The sequence below is a fragment of the Sinohyriopsis cumingii genome, chromosome 1 (assembly GCF_028554795.1).
Source record: "Sinohyriopsis cumingii isolate HCF-2022 chromosome 1, ASM2855479v2, whole genome shotgun sequence".
NCBI classification, from domain to species: domain Eukaryota; kingdom Metazoa; phylum Mollusca; class Bivalvia; order Unionida; family Unionidae; genus Sinohyriopsis; species Sinohyriopsis cumingii.
In genome coordinates this window covers 165285268-165306641 of record NC_142961.1, presented here as the reverse complement: position 1 = coordinate 165306641, position 21374 = coordinate 165285268, and the positions used below count along the sequence as shown (strand labels likewise).

The 21374-nt window shown below is 38.3% G+C and overlaps 1 protein-coding gene across 5 annotated transcripts in view; it reads left to right on the top strand.

Annotated features, from left to right (window-relative positions):
* Positions 1-9824, top strand: part of LOC149808312 (GDP-D-glucose phosphorylase 1-like) — an 81125-nt gene extending 71301 nt beyond the window's left edge. For all 5 annotated transcript variants that reach the window (XM_089975857.1, XM_089975860.1, XM_089975859.1 and 2 more), the window contains exons 10-11: positions 1837-1902; positions 3538-9824. In XM_089975857.1, coding sequence (XP_089831983.1) covers positions 1837-1902; positions 3538-3671 — 200 coding nt within the window. In that variant the 3' untranslated portion in view covers positions 3672-9824. The remainder of the gene's footprint in view (positions 1-1836; positions 1903-3537) is intronic.
* Positions 9825-21374: the final 11550 nt, after the last annotated feature.

The window sequence follows — 21374 nt, the reverse complement described above, 5'->3', positions numbered from 1 at the left end:
TATATGTTTATATTGATAAAATCTTGGAAGTGTTCAGTATTGAGCAATATCCTTGCATACTAATCAGCCAACATTGCAGCTGATTGGCCGAGTTTGTGACCTCTTTGGAAGCCACATTTCTGATCTGATTTTGATCAACTTAAAAATGGGCTTATGTCATCAAGATCTTGGATGGATTCGATATGAGTGAGATCTGTACATATTAAGGAGGTAATTTTGCATCTGATTGGCTGCATTATATTTCTGATCTGATTTTTATCAGATGTCAGATATATGCTTATATCAAGAGTCACACATTTTGTGGTCCCCATCTTATTTGGCCCCCAGCCACCTACCCACACCAGCAGTCACCTCCTCTACAAGGCTGTGTTCTTGGCATGTACAAGTTGTTAGACAAAAGTACTCCCTGTAGGCAGCCACCATTCTGATGCAGCATTTGGCCAGCATATCATATCTGCCATAACACAGTATGTCATGCTATAAACACGATTTTATTTACTCCCAAACCCATTGACACAGTCCTGTCTTGAAAAGCATAATTTCCAGTAATATTCACTTCAGTATATGCCTGTAACATGTAGCATGTAAAGATGGTAAAAGTCCTGATTGGAGCTAATGTTAAACTATTCACTAGGCATTTAAAAAATCTTATTGCTACTTTTTCTGGATGGACGATCATATCAACAAGAGGCTTTCACTAAAAGACTTTTAAGATGTCTAATTGGTCCTAAATGAAAATGATGCCTAACAGACATCCATTATGGCTGCCACATTGATATCTTTAAAATCTCATCCCTACTTCTCCTGAATGAATGATCATAGCATTAGGTTTTCACTGAAAGACTTCATTTGATGTCTAGTTGGTCATAAATGAAAATTGTGATGATGTGACTGTCAGTATGGCCACCACAATGGTCATCTTGAAAATGACTGGTCATGTCAGTTTTGTGCTTTAATGAAAGTGGATGTGTGTGTGTGTTTTGGATTTTTAACAGCTTCAACAATATTTCAGTCATATCGCAGTGAGGCAGTTTATAGTGATGTCCCATTCAGTTATATTATCCTGACTCCAGGCCAACCAGTCCTAACACTAACCTCTTAATGATGTGTGCCTAGCAAGGTAGCTGTTAGTACCATTTTTATAAGTCTTTGATATGACTTGACAGGGGTTTGAACTCAAGACCTCCTGCATCTGAGGCGGATGCTCTAACCACTAGGCCACCATGAAAAGACTTCTTATGATAATCGGTTGGTCCTAAATGAAAATGGTGCCAAGCTGACATCCAATATTTCCACCATAGCATCTAATCGACAAATATCATAGACAGTTTCAGCACTCAGCAATTAACAGGAAGAAATGGTATTATCTTGAATACCTAGAAATTCTTTTTTGTCCAGTTGGTTATTAGTACCTTTGAGAGACTTTTGTCCTTGAAGAGGCCCTAACAAGATTTTCACACCTAGACAGATGTTATGGAGTTTGCCATTAATTAATAAAGCTGTGATATCTCATTCATCTTATGATTTCATTACTGCAATGTAACAAAAAAATTTCAAGGCGAAAGTATTATTCTTTAACATATTTTCAGTTTCAAATAAATTTTTGTTCAGCTTTGATCAGATTAAAATGTAGCTGCATTTTTACAAGTCTGGTAAAATTTTTACATCTGGTCAAATTTTTATTAACTTTGATGGACTGAATTTTCTTTATGGCGGATCTGCAATGAGCATCTTTGACTTGCATCACACTAACTAAAATTTATCATGGTCAGCTTTTGAAAAGCTTGATGATTTTCCAACAGCCAGGAAGTTGAACTTTGATTTTTTCATTTGAAGGTACCAAGGAGGAGGCAGCCTTTAATGTAGCTGTAGCAGAATTATCAGGGCATCTGCCTATCAAAAGTAAGTTAATTAAAACTTTCTTATGAAAAGTAATGATTCACAAGTGATGTTGACCCTCAGATAATTAATATTCATTAATTGGTTATCTAACTTTGAATCAAAACTAGAATTATACATCTATATGTATATGAAGAATTGTCTGCTCTTATTCTAATGGATATAAATCACTGAAGACCACATAGTTAGTGCAGGGTAATCCACTCCAGTATACATATTATATATATTTTTTGTTGTTGTTGTTGTGGGGTTTAACGCCATTTTTCAGCACGATAGGCTATACATGGCGGCCAGTATTAATGGTGGAGGAAGAACCCGGAAAACCCCGGAAAGAACCACCGACCCACGAGAAGCTACTGGCAGGCTTTCTCACATGCCCACATTGGCTGAATCTTAGACTCGAACCGCCGCAGACAGAGGTGAGATGGCAGTGATCCGTAATGAACAGCGCTTTAGACCACTCGGCCACTCGGGGCCCCATATATATATATATATATATATATATATATATATATATATATATATATATATATATATATATATATATATATATATCAGTAAATAAAACATGTTAGATTTAAGTTGATAGTCATCATCCTTTCTCTTATGTTGTTTATTTCTTTTATAGGATTAGTGTTAAGATAACTAATGATAAAAAATTAAGTCCATCAGCACAATAAAACTGCTTAATAGTTCCTACTATTTACAGATGAAATTGCTGCTTTTGCCCAATAGATTTATTGAGATATCCAGAGAATTATCTTTAACTTGATTGACCCAGAACCTAGGGAACCACATCAAAAATGTATCTATTATTATTAGAATACAGATTTCTAGAATATAGAGAACTTAATCTCCCAGACATCAACTGACCCAGTTTCCAAACCAGATTTGTGTGTAACTGAGTACTAGGTGTTTCTGTCTCAATGAGTTACATCATACAGTTAAGATTATGATTTGTTCAAGCCAGCTGCCACACATAATTTATCATAGAAATTTGACCAACAATTTGGGACTTGGCATACAAAAGGGGTCCTGCAGAAGAGAATTAATTTGATACTTCAAATACTGATCACTTATTTTTCTGTAAAATGCATACAGGAAAAACTCTCTTGAAAAAAATATCTGAACCCACCTGTACTGAGAGACCAGATTCTCAATGCATAATCATATGTGTTATAGTGTGATGACTTCTGGTAAGTGGTCACTTGTCCTGAGAGACTGTTTTATTTGCAGAATGGGTGGTCTGTCAAGACAGGTTCAACTGTATTTAAAATAAAAATTTAGTAATAAGTTAGGAAAATATTTTTTTAGTTGCATTGTTCATTCAAGCCCAGTTTATTATAATTCTTTTCCATTTAATGCAAGAAATAAGTAAACCCCAAGACATTTTGAAATGGAATTTGCCTTATATCATAGGTTTGTACTTGCAGCATATAATTTTTGTAATTTTTGAAAATGATTATTTTTTCCTACATCATCACAGCAACATAAATATAAATGCAGCAAATATCAAAACAAGCAAACACAAAATATGGAAGACTAAACACATTTTTATCAAGCACTTCTCATTTAGTTACTCTACTTTTCAAATGACACAGTCCATGATTTCCTGTGCATTTCCTCCTTTCTTTACAGTTGAAGAGATGTTTGAGGGCCTAGATGAGGAAAATATAGAGCAGACTATAAGAGATCAAGCAGTATTAGAGGAAACAGAGTATAACAAGATCAAACAAGATGTACTTAAGATATGTCAGAAATATTGTTCTTGATGATAAGTGTAGTTAGAAAAGTATACCATGAAACCATGTGTACCAATTAAATAGATATTTTTACTAGGGTATATTTTTTATGGAATTGCAGTAAATATTTACAATTAAAATGTTCCTTTTTATGATTTATTGGACCAAGAAGATGTGTTTAAGGCCACCAAAAGATGTGTTTAAGGCCCAAAAATATGTATTTTCCTTTTGCACTGGTTTTAAAATTAGGGTAGGTAAAGGCTGGGGGGTTGGGGGGTACCTTGGTGAAAAATATTGCTATGGTTGGCATCAAAAGACAGAGACAGTCAGCTGATCATAAACACACATATATTTTCTTTGCCTAATAGTGCATGTAAACAATTAAGTACAGTGTTAACAGAATAGATGAATAAATATTTTCATGGGTTTACATGTACAGTATCAATGGTAGACTGAGATTGTACCTGCAATAACCTAGCTTGGGTAGGTTTACATGTACAGTATCAATGGTAGGCTGAGATTTTACCTGCAGTAACCTAGCTTGTGTAGGTTTACATGTACAGTATCAATGGTAGACTGAGATTGTACCTGCAGTAACCTAGCTTGGGTAGGTTTACACATACAGTATCAATGGTAGACTGAGATTGTACCTGCAGTAACCTAGCTTGTGTAGGTTTACATGTACAGTATCAATGGTAGACTGATATTGTACCTGCAGTAACCTAGCTTGTGTAGGTTTACATGTACAGTATCAATGGTAGACTGAGATTGTACCTGCAGTAACCTAGCTTGGGTAGGTTTACATGGACAGTATCAATGGTAGACTGAGATTGTACTGCAGCAACCTAGCTTGTGTAGGTTTACATATACAGTATCAATGGTTGACTGATATTGTACCTGCAGTAACCTAGCTTGTCTGAATAGTGCTTCAACCTGTGCTGTTACAATGAACAGTTAGGGGACTTTCTAAAAGTGGTTTCTATGGGCAGGTAGTCTTTATACACTATACTTATAAAATTTACACATGAAACTTGGCCTTTGTTTACAGATAGTTCTTGTAAGTAGGTTATCAATGTATCGGATCCTACTTATATTAAGAATGTTTGCATTGGTTTTGAATAAAAACCAACTCATTACATTCAAGGAAGTACATTCCTTTCAGTCAGTATCATTTTGTCAACTTCCAAAGGCATCTCTTCTAGTCATTCAAAATGAGACCTGCAGTATAAAACTTACTGAAGCTTCTTTCAGAGGTTGCAGTAATTAATATATTGTATAGATCTATTTAGGCCAAAAATAGGGGAGAAAATAAAATAAAGGGATGAAAAGAAAAGGGAACTGCAATTTTCCTCTCCATGCTTTTCTTTTCATTTTATCTATGGTGAGTAATGAATCTCAAAAACTTTTTATCTACATTTGCACGAATAAAACTGATAAGAAATTAACTGCTAAGAAATAAGTCAGCATATTAGCAAATAAAGAGTGGAGAATTCAAAATGTTGCCATTTATCTTTACAAAGGAAATTTTGAATCTCTCCAGCTTCATTTTTGATTTATCAAATTAAACAAATTAATTTTCTTTTATTTACATGGCTTAATGTGATATTGTGGTACCTTTTTTATGGGCTTTCACGGCATTTCTTTTTTATACCTATTATTTTGTTGTCATCATTGCTATGTTTAGCAATAATTGCATCATTATTGTTATGTGACATATATGGATGCAGATCATGTTTTGTATTCCTTAGACAGGTTTAATTTGTCAACCTTCAAAACTCTGTGACTAGTGTCAAACACACACAAACGCATCTTTTATTTTGATGCTGTTTCATGTCATCTGCCTATCATTTGTACTGTCATCAATTTCTTCTTTCTGCACTATAAGTTTCTTTATTCTCATAGTTTGATTTGTACCATTTACAGTGGCAAGACTAAATGTTTTATCATCCGGAATATTTTTTTTACAAGGATTTAAAATGCCAGACTATAAAACAATGTTTAACGATGTGTGGTTAGAAGAAGAACATTTTAGATGGTTTCAGCAAGTAACCATGTGCTAATCTCTGGTCAGTCATCAAAATGGTCTTGTTGCTTTCTTATGGTCAAGCTCAGGTTGAAAAGGGTTTTAGAGCAAATAAAGAGACAATGACAACCAACATGCAGGAGAAGAGTTGTGTTGCTAAGAGATTTATGTATGACCATCTAAATAGTATTGGAAGAGGTCTATGTATGACCATCTAAATAGTATTGGAAAAGGTCTATGTATGACCATCTAAATAGTATTGGAAAAGGTCTATGTATGACCATCTAAATAGTATTGGAAAAGGTCTATGTATGACCATCTAAATAGTATTGGAAGAGGTCTATGTATGACCATCTAAATAGTATTGGAAAAGGTCTATGTATGACCATCTAAATAGTATTGGAAAAGGTCTATGTATGACCATCTAAATAGTATTGGAAGAGATCTATGTATGACTTCTAAATAGTATTGGAAGAGGTCTATGTATGACCATCTTAATAATACTGGAAGACTTGGGAATATGACAGTTACTAGTGGCATACTTACGGCAGCAAAAACAGGGCCCATCTGGAGGGAGATGGCAGCAGAAGAGGAAAAAGAACAATTAAAAAAGAAGAGAATGATGAATTAGTTGAAAAGGACATAGTCACTTTATGATACTGCAGATAAACTTAGTCTCATAAATATGTAATCAAGTCAAATGCCTCAAGATGCTAAATGGAAGAAGCTCCTAAAAAGCTTGCAACAGACATTGAGGCTAAAGTGAAAGAAATAGGTGGACTGATGTGCTCTGTAAAACGAAATAATCCTTTGAGGTTTTGAAAAGTTTTGTTTGATTTCTGGTATAATTTTATCAGTTTATCCAAATCTGAACCTGCCCTATTCACAAAGATGTAACAGTTTGACTCCATTTATTTGATTCTTTTCTCCATTTTTTTAACTAAAAATATATACAATTCAATTAACTAAAAATATCGAGTATGGACATAAAAATAGTAATTTTGATTGAAATTCATCTACATTGGTCCCCCTCTTATACTGCCATCCCTTCTGCACTGAGAAAGTGGCCTTATAAGACGGGTGGCCTTTCCAGAGGGGGGCAAATTTTTTGTGAGAAGTATATGCAGTGTAAGTAGTAAGAAAGCTACATACTTCAAAGCATTTAATATATTCACTTAAAAGTAACATTAATTATTAAAAGGTTCTTCTTGTTATAATAATAGACTATTTCAACTGAATATACATTAATATTTATTATACTTGATGTAAGCTTAATATGTTAGCGGATATTGTTGTCATGCACATTGCAAAACCGTTATAAAAAAAAATTTAAATCTTGGTATATACATAATTCTCTTTCCATTTGCTCCATTTTCCCACTGCTGCTGAATAACCTCCTTATTGGTTACAGTGTTGTTTATTCGAGTCTTTTCAACATAAAATTGCTTTATTTGAGTCTTTTCTACATAAAATTTTCTCCATTTACGTGATGACGTTAATGTTTGGTAACGGTTTATTTGGATATTGCTAACTGCATACGATTTAATTATGCAGACGAAACTTTTGTAGAGTGGACAAAATTTCTTCTTTGTAAAGGAAGCGATAAATGTGTTGTCACGATTTTTCGGTCTTTGTCTGGTACCCCGATTTGTTCAAGGTTAATTTCACTGTGTGTGTGTAAATGCACAAAATCTATTTTTAGCCTCTGCTGACCCTGTTATGATCTTGACAATAACGTCTGGTTGTAATTATCAAAGTGAAGAAATTGACAGATGTGTGAAGCCTAAAACTCTAACATTGTTGAGCCCATTTCCTGTAAATGTCGGCTTTTATAGACAATTAAATAATATTAATCTTAGTGTTACATGTACCTTAGTCAACACTTCTTTCAGTAATGGAAAATTGACATTGGGAAGCATGTAATGACGATATAGAGATAATCTGATTACTTACCTTATGTCACAATGTAAATTTTTGGTTCCAAATACATTTGAAGAAAAAAAGTGGCCAATTGTGATGGAACATTTTCCATTTTTGTACTAATATGCTGGCCACTGTTTGTGTTAGAGTGGTGGACCGTTCTTAAGGAGTACTCATCGGTGCCAAGGTAATCTGGCCGTAAGAAGCGGGTAAACCACTGGTCAGAGGAGCTGTTCAAGAGTGGACTACTGTATATAAAATTGCAGGGCTTACTTATATTTTTCAATTCACATGGTAGCTTTTTGATGGACTTATGTGATGGTTTTTTATATCATTTGTGAAAAAGAAATTTGTTGAATCTAATTAAAACTGATACACATGAACATCATTGTCTTCTCTTTTAATGAAAAGTATCAATGGTTGATAACCTTACTCCTTATAAGGAATTATAAAAGGTGTTATTGTTTTTAAGATTTTCTATTTCCGAGTTTGTCAAGAATAATATCTGTAATGTCGGGTCTAATTTCATTAAAAACTAAGCTCAGTCCTTTCCCAGTCTTGCACGAACCATCCAAAGCATACAGATCTTTATAGATGAGAAATTTGTTTTGCTTTATCATAATACTGTTCTTAAAAAAATAAAATACTGAATTTTGCTCTCTAATGCTCATTTTCTATTTAATTTTTCATTTAATCTGTTTGTCTTAATTAACAGCAACCTTTTTATTAATTATGTTTGTTCATGAATACTTAACAGACCACATTAACATATGAAAGAAAGTAGAAACTTTTGTCCTTTTTATTGATATATAACATAGAGAAAATTATGAAATTCTTACCCATTACCTATCCTGACACCTACCCATTACCTATCCTGATCATCTCTAGGTAGCAATGGTTTACTCAGATTTAGCTTGAGTGATACATCGCTAAGGCTTGTGGGAAGGTCTGATAGTGATGTCACCTTATATATATTAATGGAGAAATATATTTGTTTGAGCACATAACATCTCAGAAATGGTAGGGAAGATTTTCCTGGGAACACCTAATGCTAGATCAAGCAGGTCATTCACCCACAACCGCTCTGGTGGCCTAGTGGTTAGAGCGTCTGCCTCACATGTGGGAGGTCATGGGGAGGCCAAATCATACCAAAGACATATTAAAATGGTACTAACAGCTGCCTCGCTTGGCGCTTAGCATTAAGAGTTAGTGTTAGGACTGGTTGGCCTGGTGTCAGGATAATGTGACTGGGTGGGACATCAATTGTTAAAGCCACGTTAAAAATCCAAATCACATCACATCATTCACCCAAGACTTGTCACATCATAGAGTGGCTGTCAGAATCATTTTGCAGTTGTATCTCATTTTCAGATTTTTAGTACCAGGGGATGGGGAGATTGTGAGGCTGATAATCTCTATTGTGCAACTTAAAGGCATACAAGAGGTATACCTTTAAAATCATATTATGTATGTTTAATTTGCATTGTTTGTTAGTTGGGGTATATGTTTTTTCAATATAAGCTGTGGGTAATGAAACATTCCATCTAGTTGCTGACCTTGTCCAAAATCAGTGATAGTTTTGGTAAAGAATTTTTATTTTATTTTTCTCAGTGGGGATCATTATCTTAAGTCAAGGACATTGTATTTTTCCTTACGTCACAAATGTCATGTTTTATTGTGATTTCGGTGAGGGACTTTCTAATTATTACCAAAATCTTTCTAGAACAATGTACTTTTGACCCTTATCTGGGGTCTCCTTTTATGTATTAGTTTAAAATATAAATCTTGTTTATTGAAAATTAGTCATTTCGTGCTTTAAGATCTAGCAGAATAAATTTGTATTATTGTTGTGTCTGCAATTTCATTTGGGCTGGAGTTTATTTCTTCAATTATTCAATTGATTTTTCTCTGGAAATACAGAGTGCTCATAAAAATAAGATTCTTGGACACATACATTTACTGGGATTTATAGTGCATTCAGACCTGGAATTATATTACTGTTTCAACAAAACACTGTTGGTACAACACCATGATACATTGCACCACAGACACATCAACACTTCCAGCACTGGATTTTAATTTTTTGAATATCTACTAAAGTTTATTAAGATTTTTTATTATTATGACTTGTGTCTGTAAGACTAGGATGACTTTAGGATTTGATTCACAATGCTCTTATGTTCTCTTTTTATTTTCACTTTGTATTCTTGGGAAATAAATTATTTGTTGAACTTCACAAAGCTTGTTGCTTTTCACTCATTTCTATTATTTATTTTAAAACCATACAGTTTTAGTACTCAATTCTATATCAGCTTTATTGATGGACAACTGAAAACCCTGGCAATATTACTTGGGTTTGAGAGGCACAGGATACAATCTTATATCCAGCAAATGATAAAACTATGGAAAAAAAAACTATCCAGCTAGAGGTGATCAAGGGAGGTAATGGGTAGGAGTTTCTTTCTTGTATCTATTATATTTTTTGCAATTGCTAGACTCGAGCAAGAAAATATCTTTGTAGAATTAAATTCATTACATGTGTTACACCACCATCTAGGCTGTTATCATTAGCTTGATAAAACCTAGAATCATTCAGTTTTAGCTTGGATTTAAAGCCCCTATGCCACCATTTCTCATAAATTTCACCATTCTTCCAATCTAACTAAAGTTTGGAAGGAAGGGAATGATTTGATAAAAAATTATCTACATTAACTTTATTTAAAATAAGATGTTATGTTTAAAGGAGACCAGAAACCAATGGAAATAAAGAATAATAACAAAAGTACTATAGCAGAAAACCTTATTCTGAAGTATCATCTGCGACCGTAATGCCAATATTTAAATATTGGCCTATCTTCTAGGAGCTGAATTTCCGTGACCTCGTATGCAAAATTTCCACACCTATTCGGTTACTTTCGGGATGTGACGTCATAGTAGTGACTCCAGCAGCCCAAGTGGGAGTAGCCAGAGTAAAAGACAATACCATTTTGCGTTGCTTACGGGTGTAATAGAACATTAAGAAAAGCCTGTTGACATAAAAAAAATTCTTTTCCAAAAGATAAAGGCATAATGAAAGAATGGGTACATTATTACAAACGAGTCGATTTCAAAGCAACACCATACAGCACTATGTGCTCGTTACATTTCTCAAAGGAATGTTACGAGAGGGATCATGAAAAAATAGCAGCTCAAAGATACACAAATGCTAGGCCTAGACTAAAAGTTTGCGCTGTTCCAGACATACCTTTGGACATTTTAAATCCTGGGAAAAGTGTTAAATGTGTGAGTTACGAAAATAGGCAGAAGGACGAGTAAGTGACAACAAAATGTAACAATCAATCCACACATCTTTTATCTAAAAACAGCAGTGCTAAAAACAAATCTGATAGCCCGACACCCTGGGCCCCTTCTGGTTTTAGTTCCGGCCCATCCTGTATTCAAAGTGAGGTGCCCGTCAGGCTTGTCAAAACAAAAATTGTTTGCCTGAGGAAACTTTGATTGCGCTGGTGAAATGAATAAATGTATTTTCAAGATGTTGACATACATGCCTTAACACGGCACAATCTAAATCAAATCACCACTGTCCTAGGTGAAATTTAGATTTGATTTTAATCAAATGCAAACTTTTCTAAAAATAAGATTCTAAACCCGTCGTGTTTCGAGAAAACACAATATTCAGTAATCTTATAAAAATTAAAATTTTTTTTAAAAAATGCATTGTATACATGTAGCATGCATAAAAGGTAATCTGTAATAATTGGAACTGATATAAAACTATTCCTTGGGCAGTTTAAAAAGCAGCGATTAAAAAAAAAGAGGTCAAAGTTTCACATGAACTGTCTGACAATAGAAGGGGGGGGTGACTACTGACCCCCCCCTTGCCCCAATGTGCGATCGCCCATTTGACGTGCCTTTTCTCCCTGTGATACACCTTATTATTCCCCCATGACAAGCCCCTTTTGCATATTCTGGTCAGTTCTGGCTAAATTGCAAAATAGCTAAAGTTTTGATTTAAGTATGCAAACGATAAAGCCGGTGTGACTAATGAACATAATTCTTATCCTTGCATTGATCTTGTGAAAAAGACTTCCCTTCGGACATGCTTCAGAGAAACCATGTTCGACAGTGTGTGTATGCGTAAGCACCAGCAAATGATGACCAAATAAATGATGCTTATTTTGTTGTTACTTACGATGCCATGGACTTAATTTTAACAGTTCAAATCTGCAGTCACAAGTTACCGTACTTGTGGCAACTGTTTTTCTCACGTTTTATGCCCCACCTTATTTCCTTAGGTTTAAGTCTTAATGCATGTAACACTGTTTGCTGAATAAAATATTTATTCAGAATTAGTTCTTTAGGGCCACATATACTGCATGGTATATTTTGTTTTATTCCTTGCAATTTAATCATGATAATTAAACTTTTCATATACGGTAGAGGAATGTCAGGTGTTAACTGGCCGAGTTTCTTTGGCAGAAATGGAGATGCGATTTTGTTTGCAGAGAAAATTTCAAAGTGATCATTCATTTAAGCTAATTGGTGACAATTTTATTCTTCTAATTTTTTTTAATACTATAGTACTGTTGTAGTTGTTTAAAAAATCTGAAATTTACTTGAATAATGTTTAATCTTCACGTTCTATTTACTGAAGAAGAAAAAAAGAAAAAAAAAACTGTTGTATGATATTAATTATTTCGTCCAGTGCCGGTTTAGACGTGTGTGCATGTGATTTGAATTTTTAACATAGCTTTAACAGTTTTTCAGTCATAAGGCTACGATGTCTGCAGTGTGGCAGTTTAGACTGTGGATTGCATATGTTATATTTAAAAATGGTTTGGGGTTGGGTTTTTTGCTTCTGACAAATGAAAACTGACAGGCATAATGTAATAACTGGGACTTCGCTGTGCAAAATTGAGAGATATTACGAGATCGGGAGGTAGAAGAGGAAATACCCCCAAAATCGGGAGGTTTTTCGCCCGGCTTGAGAGTTGACGGGTATGAACTGTCCGGGCTTGTGGAATTTCATTCAGGACTTTAGATTATTTAAGTCACCAGCCCGGGGCCTGTGCCTAACAAATTTCTTTTAGCACTTACCAGTACAGTACATTAACTATTATATCAGACTGCAGATTCAACTTTTGAATGTGCAACCCAAATGTGGTCTCCTGTCTGCCTCGCTCGCCAATGTTTATGTTTGTATTCGAGGACTGGCTAGTATAGCGTCACAGTACCACGTGATCTGTCATCTCATCAAAACTCTGCAATTTACGGAATCGTGGTATCTTCCACGCAATATAATCACTACCCGCTTACGATATTTCATTTATAAACATTGTAGTCGAATTAAAATCTGTAGAGAATTACATATGTAAAAGGAAAATGTTGATTTCTAGTCTCCTTTAAACGATGTTCAGATGCCACCTTTTAATTCAGTCCCCAAAGTCACTTCTAATTTCATTCTTTTTCAGGAGTGCTTCAAAAATAGTGATATGAAACATTTGACAAATTCAGTGACTAATCTAATAACAACATTTGCACATGGAGAAATTGATTTGAGGGAAACAAAGAGAGGCAGGTCTGCTTTTTTTAAAGCCCCTATGCCACCGTATATGCCAAATTATCAGAATAATACTGAATCTTGAAAGATATTGGTCATAAACATTCATCACATTATGAGCCAACAATGTTTATGACCAATATCTTTCAAGATTCAGTATTATTCTGATAATTCGGCATACACAGTGGCATAGGGGCTTTAAAATCAGCGTGAATGATGCTACTGGGCACTTAATATGGGAAATTAGCTGTGCTACATTTTAAAGAGATTCCTTTACATAACATACAAAATTAAACTTCATCTCCAGAGCTTGCAAAATGCTACTAAAATAATTTTTCTAACACAATTTCATTCCTCCTGTAAACTGGCATGTCATAGTGGCACCACTGATGACTTTGTGACCATCTCTCACAATTTTGCCCTGTTCTCCACTGCTCTTTTGGACTTAAAGTCCATGCCAATAGACTCTTTAATGTCATCTTTCCATCTCTTCTTTTCTTTGCCCCATTTTCTCTTTCCTCTCGCTGTGCCCTGTAGGACAGTCTTTGAGAGGCCAGATAAGCATGAGACATGGCCATACCATCTTAGTTTGCATTTCTTTAAAGGGGTGAGCAGATCATATGATTCAATTGCACTTTGGATTCTAATTCACACCTTCTTGTTACAAACATGGTCTGAGATATTCAGGATCGTTTGATAATTATAGGTTACTGCATATGTACGGGAAAATATGAATGAGTTTTTCGTATGGAATACTGCATGACCTTGGGAAAAAAAGTTAACATGGAATATAGCAAAGCAGCTGGTATGTGGCAGTCCACAAAACATCTGCTTTAGTTCATTCAGAAACAAATGTAATCAACCAAAATGTAAACTGCCTACTATGTGAGTGTACATGATTTGTTTACAAAAAGTGCTGGCCATCTGCATCCATTGTTTGTTTACAATAGAAAGTAGTTCCTTTATGTGTGCAAAATGAAGTTGCATGCAAGTTCAGTATGTTAAAATACTGAATGATTCTGGCAATGCAAAGTTAATGGAGAAAATTGCGCCTATAATAACATCTCATCTTAAGGCATGGATTCTTCACTCTAGTTCTGCTATCTAGGGTCCATGTCTCACATGCATACATGAATATGGACATGACGAGGGAGTGCATAAGCTTGATCTTGGACTCAAGCATGAGGTTGCTGTCATTCCAAATATGATTCAGCCTAGCCAGTGCAGCTGTTGTCTGCACAATCCTGGAAAGAACCTTGGGTTTTTAATCTTCATCAGAGCCGCTAGCACCTAGGTACTGGAAGCTTGTCACTGTGTCCAGATTCCATCCATTCACTCTTATTCCCTTTGTGATGGCCCTGGGTTGTTTGTCATTAGCTTGATCTTTTCAGTGCTGATCTCCATCCCATACCTTAGTAATGCTTGGCTGAGACAGGTTACTAAGGTTGTTCATCTCCTGCTAAGCGATCAACATCACTGACACTGCCCTCATGGTCTTCCAAAGCACTGGACGTGATCCTTTCCAAGTAGATGTTGGAGAGAGTCGGTGAGAGGAGGCACCCCTGTCTGACTCCAACTGTCATTCTGAACCAATTTCCTATGTTGCCATTGACAAGAACTGCGCTAGGCACCTTGTTATCCAGGTTTTCTATGGTGCTGATTAGTTTTGCATTTATTTTGTACACCCGTGTCATGGCCCACAAGACTGCATGCCATACCTTGTTCAAAGCCTTCTTGAAGTCAATGTAGAAATGACAGAGGTCCTGTTGATGCCACATACTTTCCACAGAGGATTCTAAGGTTGAAGATCTGTTCTATAGTGCTACATCCTGCTCTGAAACCAGCCTGTTCTTGAACAATGATGTGTTCTGCTTGGGGTTTTATTCTGTTGAGGATGATCTTAAGCATAACCTCTTTTGGGTTACTGATGAGGCTGTTTGGTAGTTTTAGCACAGCTGCAGATTCTCTTTCTAAGGGATAGTGATGATCAGAGACTGGGTCCATGGGGAGTGCATTCTCCTGTTTGCTAGAATTTGTTGTAGATTATTTTGAGGATCTTTCATGGTGGTTCCTCCTGCTTGAACAAGTTCTGCTGGTATATTATCTACCCCAGCTGATTTGCTTTCCTTTAGTGCACTTATTGCAGCTTCTACTTCTTTCCTGAGGATCGCGTGGTCAAGCTCTGTTGTGGTGGTTGGAAGTTTAGTAGGGCTTGTTACAAGAAGTCTCCTGGTTGTAAAGCTCAGAACAGTATTCTGTACATCTGTAAAGAATCTCATGATCCTCTGTGAGATTTTTACCAGCCTTGGTGAATCACGGTGAATCTCTAATGTTTTTCTGTTGTGAGGTCTTTCACCAGCATACAGTTGTGCTGTTATTCTGGTTTAGGCTTTTCCTGATTGCCTTACATTGGTCCTCTAGCCAACTTTTCTCTTCTCTCTTTAAGTTCTTCTTAATCCTGTTGTTAATCTTCCTGCTCCTTCAAGGACTCTTGCTTCCTCAGTTTCCTCATATCAGAGAGGTCAAGGATATCTGATGTTTCCCAGGGCATCTTTATCCTACGATGTTTGCCAAGGCTCTTGCTGGCCGTGCCTATTACTGCTGTGTTGGAGGTGGCAATTAAGGAGTCTAGGTTTATTTCTTCAGTACCCAGAATTGTGAGTTGTGATGCCTCAAATGCTTGTGCCATGCATGGATCTTGAAGTTTTTCAAGTTCAAACCTGATCCTAACCAGTCTTGGCTTTTTGATTTTCCTCAGGCAAATTTTGATGATAATCATCATTAACAAGTCGTGGTTGCTTCCTGTGTCAGCTCCTGGGAAGCTCTGTGTTCTGGCAATGTTGATGCAGGAATGGAAGTGCTTCCTCACCAAGATGTAATCAAACTTGTTGTGATGTTTTCCATCTAGACTGTACCAAGTCCACCTTCTATATGGTTTGCAGGCGCCAAGGTATTCATTAACACTAGGATGTTGAAGATGACAAAGACCAGGAGCTTCATTCCTCTGTCATTGGTCAGTTCATTAAAGTATGGACCACAGACTTCAAGCCTGTCTGCTTGTGCATTGTCTCCTACTTTGGCATTTGAATAACTAGAATATCCTTCTTGTGTATCTGCTAAAAGAGAGTTTGAAGTTGGTCAGAGAAGACATTCACTTCTTCATCATGATGGTGATGTTGAAAGGAGATGCCTCAAGTGGATGATAATCATCCTATTAGACAATGGTCAACAACCCATGACTGCACATACAATGTCCTTATGTACCATAAATTCAACTTCATGCTCAAGCTTGTCCTCATGTCCACTGAAGAAAATCTTGTCTTTCATCTGTTGATCTCTGCAAGATGTGTCATCAGTATCTCCCCATCTCATGGGTTAGCTCCTGGGTTAGCTTCTCAAGTTTCCCTGCTGGTCTTAATGTCCTGACATTCTACATTCCAATGGTGATGCTATATCTTGCCCGTACATTGATGGTGGTTGCACCAGTAGCATACTTATCACCTCTGTCCTGGTGTCCAGCACATGGCAAGGTCATTGGTAACCCTGGCTGCAACCAATCCAGTATCAGAACTCTGTTCATTTAATCATCTCTGGCATATCATGGGCAGTTGCAACCTGGTGAAGTCCATCCCTTTCCAGGCTGTAGACCACAGTTGATATCCATGTTACCATGTGGCTCACCCTGGTCTCAAACATGTGACTACTGAGTTCATCTTGGAACTCCTCTGCCCTGACCATTGACAACAACTTGGAAGACTTCTGCCCTATGATGTCATGTTATCACCACCATATTTCTCCCATAGGTAGGATGACTTGGGAGGCAGCGGTGTCTTCAATCCACCCTTTCAAGTTTGATCTTGCAACTAACACAAAGTAGCTCATCATGAAAGCAAATGCATTTTCTGCGTAAAATAAAATTCAACATTAACATGCAGCAAGGTCAACAAGTGCTGCTTAAAAATTTCTTTAGTATTTTGAAGACACACTTTAGAGAGGATTACACGAACAGAACATGGGTTTTAATGTAATAAAGGCTTACCATTTGGTAACAATAGGTTTTAATGTAATAAAGGCTTACCTTTGGTAACAATGTTTTAATGTAATAAAGGCCTACCATTTGGTAACAATAGGTTTTAATGTAATAAAGGCTTACCATTTGCAACAATGGGTCTGAAAGTATTAAGCCATTTAGTGACAACCAAACATAAAACTTTTTTCATTGATAGTTGTGAAAGCAAATTTTTAGTAAATTGTGTTTCTCCGAGAATACTTACCCGATCACATTAACGTTAGGGATATAAGCCTGCTACCTCTCGAATCCAGCCCTATTAAAAGACGAAAATTCGTCTTTTCTGTCTATCTCATATAGACCAAAGGGCAATAACTCTTGCCCCTTACCTCCCCTTGCCACCGCCAGATGTCACTAGTTTTTTAAGCTGAGCAATATATATTATACGAGGATGCCCACATAGCGGGGTGGTTGGGAGGGTTATTAAGTAATGTGATCAGGTAAGTATTCTCGGAGAAACACAATTTACAAAAAATTTGCTTTCTCCTTCAAATACGTTCCCCAATCACATTAATGTTAGGAGAATAATAGGGGGAGGGAATGCTGAGCATCCTACCTCCACTCCGGGTACCTTCTAGGGAATGATGGCTGGATTCCCCATTTGAACGATAACCCGTTCTAATTTCATCAGCAACACAGCCTAGGGTCCCGTTATATGTTACCCCTATATACGGTTAAGAAGATAGTTATTGAAATATTCTTACCTACGAAATTTCACTGGCGAATCCAGCGAAACTGATAGGCTGTGCTGATTGTTTTAAATGGGTCTGGTGGTCATCTGGGCTGCCGACACCGGACCTACCAGATTCAAGGTTTGCCTCTGCGAAGCCAAATCTCTGAGATAAAAACTGGAGAAGGTTGACTCTGCATGCCAGCCAACAGCTTCTATTATATCTCGGATCGAAACATTGCGTTCGAATGCCAGGCTCGCCGAGATTGCTAAAATCTCATGAACCATAATCTTCATGAGGCGACTCTGATCTTGTGAGACCTCAGAGTACGCTGAGCGTATAACCCACTTCAGCCATGAAGCAAGGGCTTGAGGGGTGATATCCCGTTTACCAGCTTTGACCGGAAGAAAGAGGCGCTTACGTGTGTCCTGACACGCCTCTGTGCGTTTTAAATAGTGCTTGAGTGCATGAACAGGATCTTGCATGGCTGCTGCTCTTGACTTATCTATGGAAGAGAGCGAGCGAATGATGATTCTTTGATTGCCAATGGATGGTAACCTATTTTTGGCTACAAAGCCTGGTTGCGTCAGGAGGACCACCGAACCATCTGATCTGAACTGAAGAAAGTTCGGGTCACTGGAAAGGGCATGTAACTTGCTCACCCTGCATGCTGAAGCTAAGGCTATCAAGAAACATGTTTTGTATGATATCAGCTTTAACGAAGTGTGGGATAAAGGTTCAAATTTGTCTGAATTGAGCCATGTTAAAACCCAGGACAGATTCCATTTTGGAAACAGGGTGAGGGATTTTGGTCGATTGAAATCAAAATTGGCTAAAAGATCTAATAGATCTTTGTTATGCCCAATATCACATCTACCATGATGGCGGAATGTGTCTGATATCATGGAGCGGTAGCCTTTGATAGCAATTGGGGCCAACTGTTTCTCCTCGAAAAGCCAGAGAAAAAAGTCAGCCAGTTGAGGGATTGAGACACTCAAAGGGACGATGTTATTGATATGGCACCAGTCCCTGAAAACACGCCACTTTCCCTCGTAAGCCTTCAGAGTGGAGGGCCTTCTTGCTCTTGAGATTCTCTCCACAATCGAAGGTTTAAATTGTTTGTCTCGCAAGGCTGCCCAGACAAGAGCCTTAAGCGTGAAGAAGAAGACGGTCCGGGCAGGGGTGGAACACCCGTGACTGCGGTTGTTTGAGAAGATTTGGGCTGGTTGGAATCTTCCTGGGTAGATCTATCGCTAGATCGAGTAGATCGGTGACCCAGGACTTGTTCCATCTGAGAGGGGCAATCAGAATCATCCGACAGTTCTGACCCCTTAACCTCTGGATTATTTTCGGTACCAAAATCGTGGGAGGGTAGGCGAATGCCCACAACCCCTCCCAGCTGATTGACAGAGCGTCCACGGCCCAAGCCTCTGGGTCTGGAACCGAAGAGACGAATGTGGACAACTTGCGATTCCACCTTGTCGCAAAAAGATCGATCATAGGACGCCCCCAAAGTGTGCAAATCCGAAGAAAGACTGATTGATGGAGTGACCATTCCGTGTGAATGACTTGACCTTTCCTTGATAGAGTGTCGGCCAAGACATTGAGTCTGCCGGGAATGTGTCTGATTTGTACGTTGATGTGGAGGTTGTCGCACCAACGTAGAAACTGCCAGATCAGAATGCACAGGTCTGGTGATTTAGTGCCCCCTTGTTTGAGGAGGTAAGTCACCACCACAGAGTTGTCTGACATAATGAGGACAGTTTTTCCTGAGAGTTGATCCTTCCAGAAATGAAAGGCATTGATGACAGACCTCATTTCTAAAAGGCTGATGTGGAGAGGCCTCTCCCCTGGCTCCCACGTGCCGCTGACTGTAGCGATGTCCGGCAACAGGTGGGCACCCCAACCGTAGGTACTGGCGTCGGTACATACCGTTATCTCCGCTTGGGGCATCTCCAGAGGAATCCCCGTGGACAGCCAACCGGGGTTGTGCCACTGACGCAGGAACGATCGTATCTCGAGCGTGATCATTATTGTTTGATTGAGGAGACTTGAAAAGGGGCACCATTGTGCCAGTAACGTCATTTGTAAGGGACGCATAAAAAGACGGCCAAGCGGGATCAAGTCCGCCGCCGCATTGAATAATCCAAGGAGTTGCAAGAATTCTCTCGCTGAAATCCACGTCCTGTTGGAAACGGACTCGACGAGTTCGATGATCCGGATTACACGAGCGCGAGGAAGCCGTACCAGATTCAGATCGGTGAGAAACCCCATACCCAGATGGACAAAACGCTAGGATGGACGGAGATCGGACTTTTCCCAGTTCACGAGAAAGCCTAGATGATCTAAAAGTGCTAAAAGATCGTTTCTGCCTTTGAGCAGAATAGAACTTACCATATGTTTCTGGAGGATGTCGTCCAAGTACACTGCCATCCCTGTAGATGAAGTCGAACGGAACAGGGTGACGACGCAATCCATAACCTTGGTAAAAGCCCAAGGGCTGATGTTGAGGCCAAAGGGTAGGACCTGGAACTGATAAACCGCGTCGCGGTAAGCGAATCGGAGAAATTTCCGTGTGACGCGGGGTGGATAGGGACGTGAAAATATGCGTCGGTCATATCTAGACTGACGGCATACTCGTCCCGCCAGATGGAAAGACGGATTGATCTCGCCGTTTCCATCTTGAATTTCGGTGGTAAAATGTATTGGTTGAGGCGACTCAGGTCGATGATCGGCCTCAACTTGCCTTTTGTCTTCTGGATAAGAAACAGCCTGGAATAAAACCCCGGTGACTGCGGTTTTTTTTTTCACAATCTCCACCGCCCGTTTTTCTATAAGCGACCGTATCTCCTGTTGTAGAAAGGTATTCTTCTCCTGATCGGACGGTACGTCCGTGAAGAGGGGAGAGGAGGGCGGGAGGGGGTTGGATAAATGAAATCCGAAGTCCCTCCGAAATGACCTGGATCACCCAATCGTTCTGAGGAAAAAAGGTGGTCCAGTGGTCCTGAAATTGCAGGAGGCGGCCGCCCACAGGTAGGCTGTCCACGGGTGGTGGAGAGGGTATGTCAATTTTTAGAGTTAGGAGGCTTGAAGACGGAGAAACTTCGTTTCTTACCGCCTCTGTATGGTTGCCTCCTAGCTTGATTAAACTGTTGTCTCCTGGCATTGGGTTGGGATCTATACTGCACATTTGATTGTAAGGATCCCTTGTCCCTGGTCCGTCATTTCTCCGCTGTGGCAGGGGCTGATTTTTTCTAAATGCCTGCGAGGGTTGGGCGGCGAGTTGGAGGGGCAGTTCCTGAGCTGCCTGCTTCCGAACTTCTTCAATTTTTCCTCCAAAGAGTAATGGCGACCCAAACGGAGTCATCCGTAAAGCCAGAGTATGATGGGGCTTAAGCGACTTGGACCGCAGACATGCGTCACGTCGTATCAGGTCTAAGTTGGCAGAAGCAGTCAACGCATTAGCCATGGAATGGTGAGCTGTCCTGTT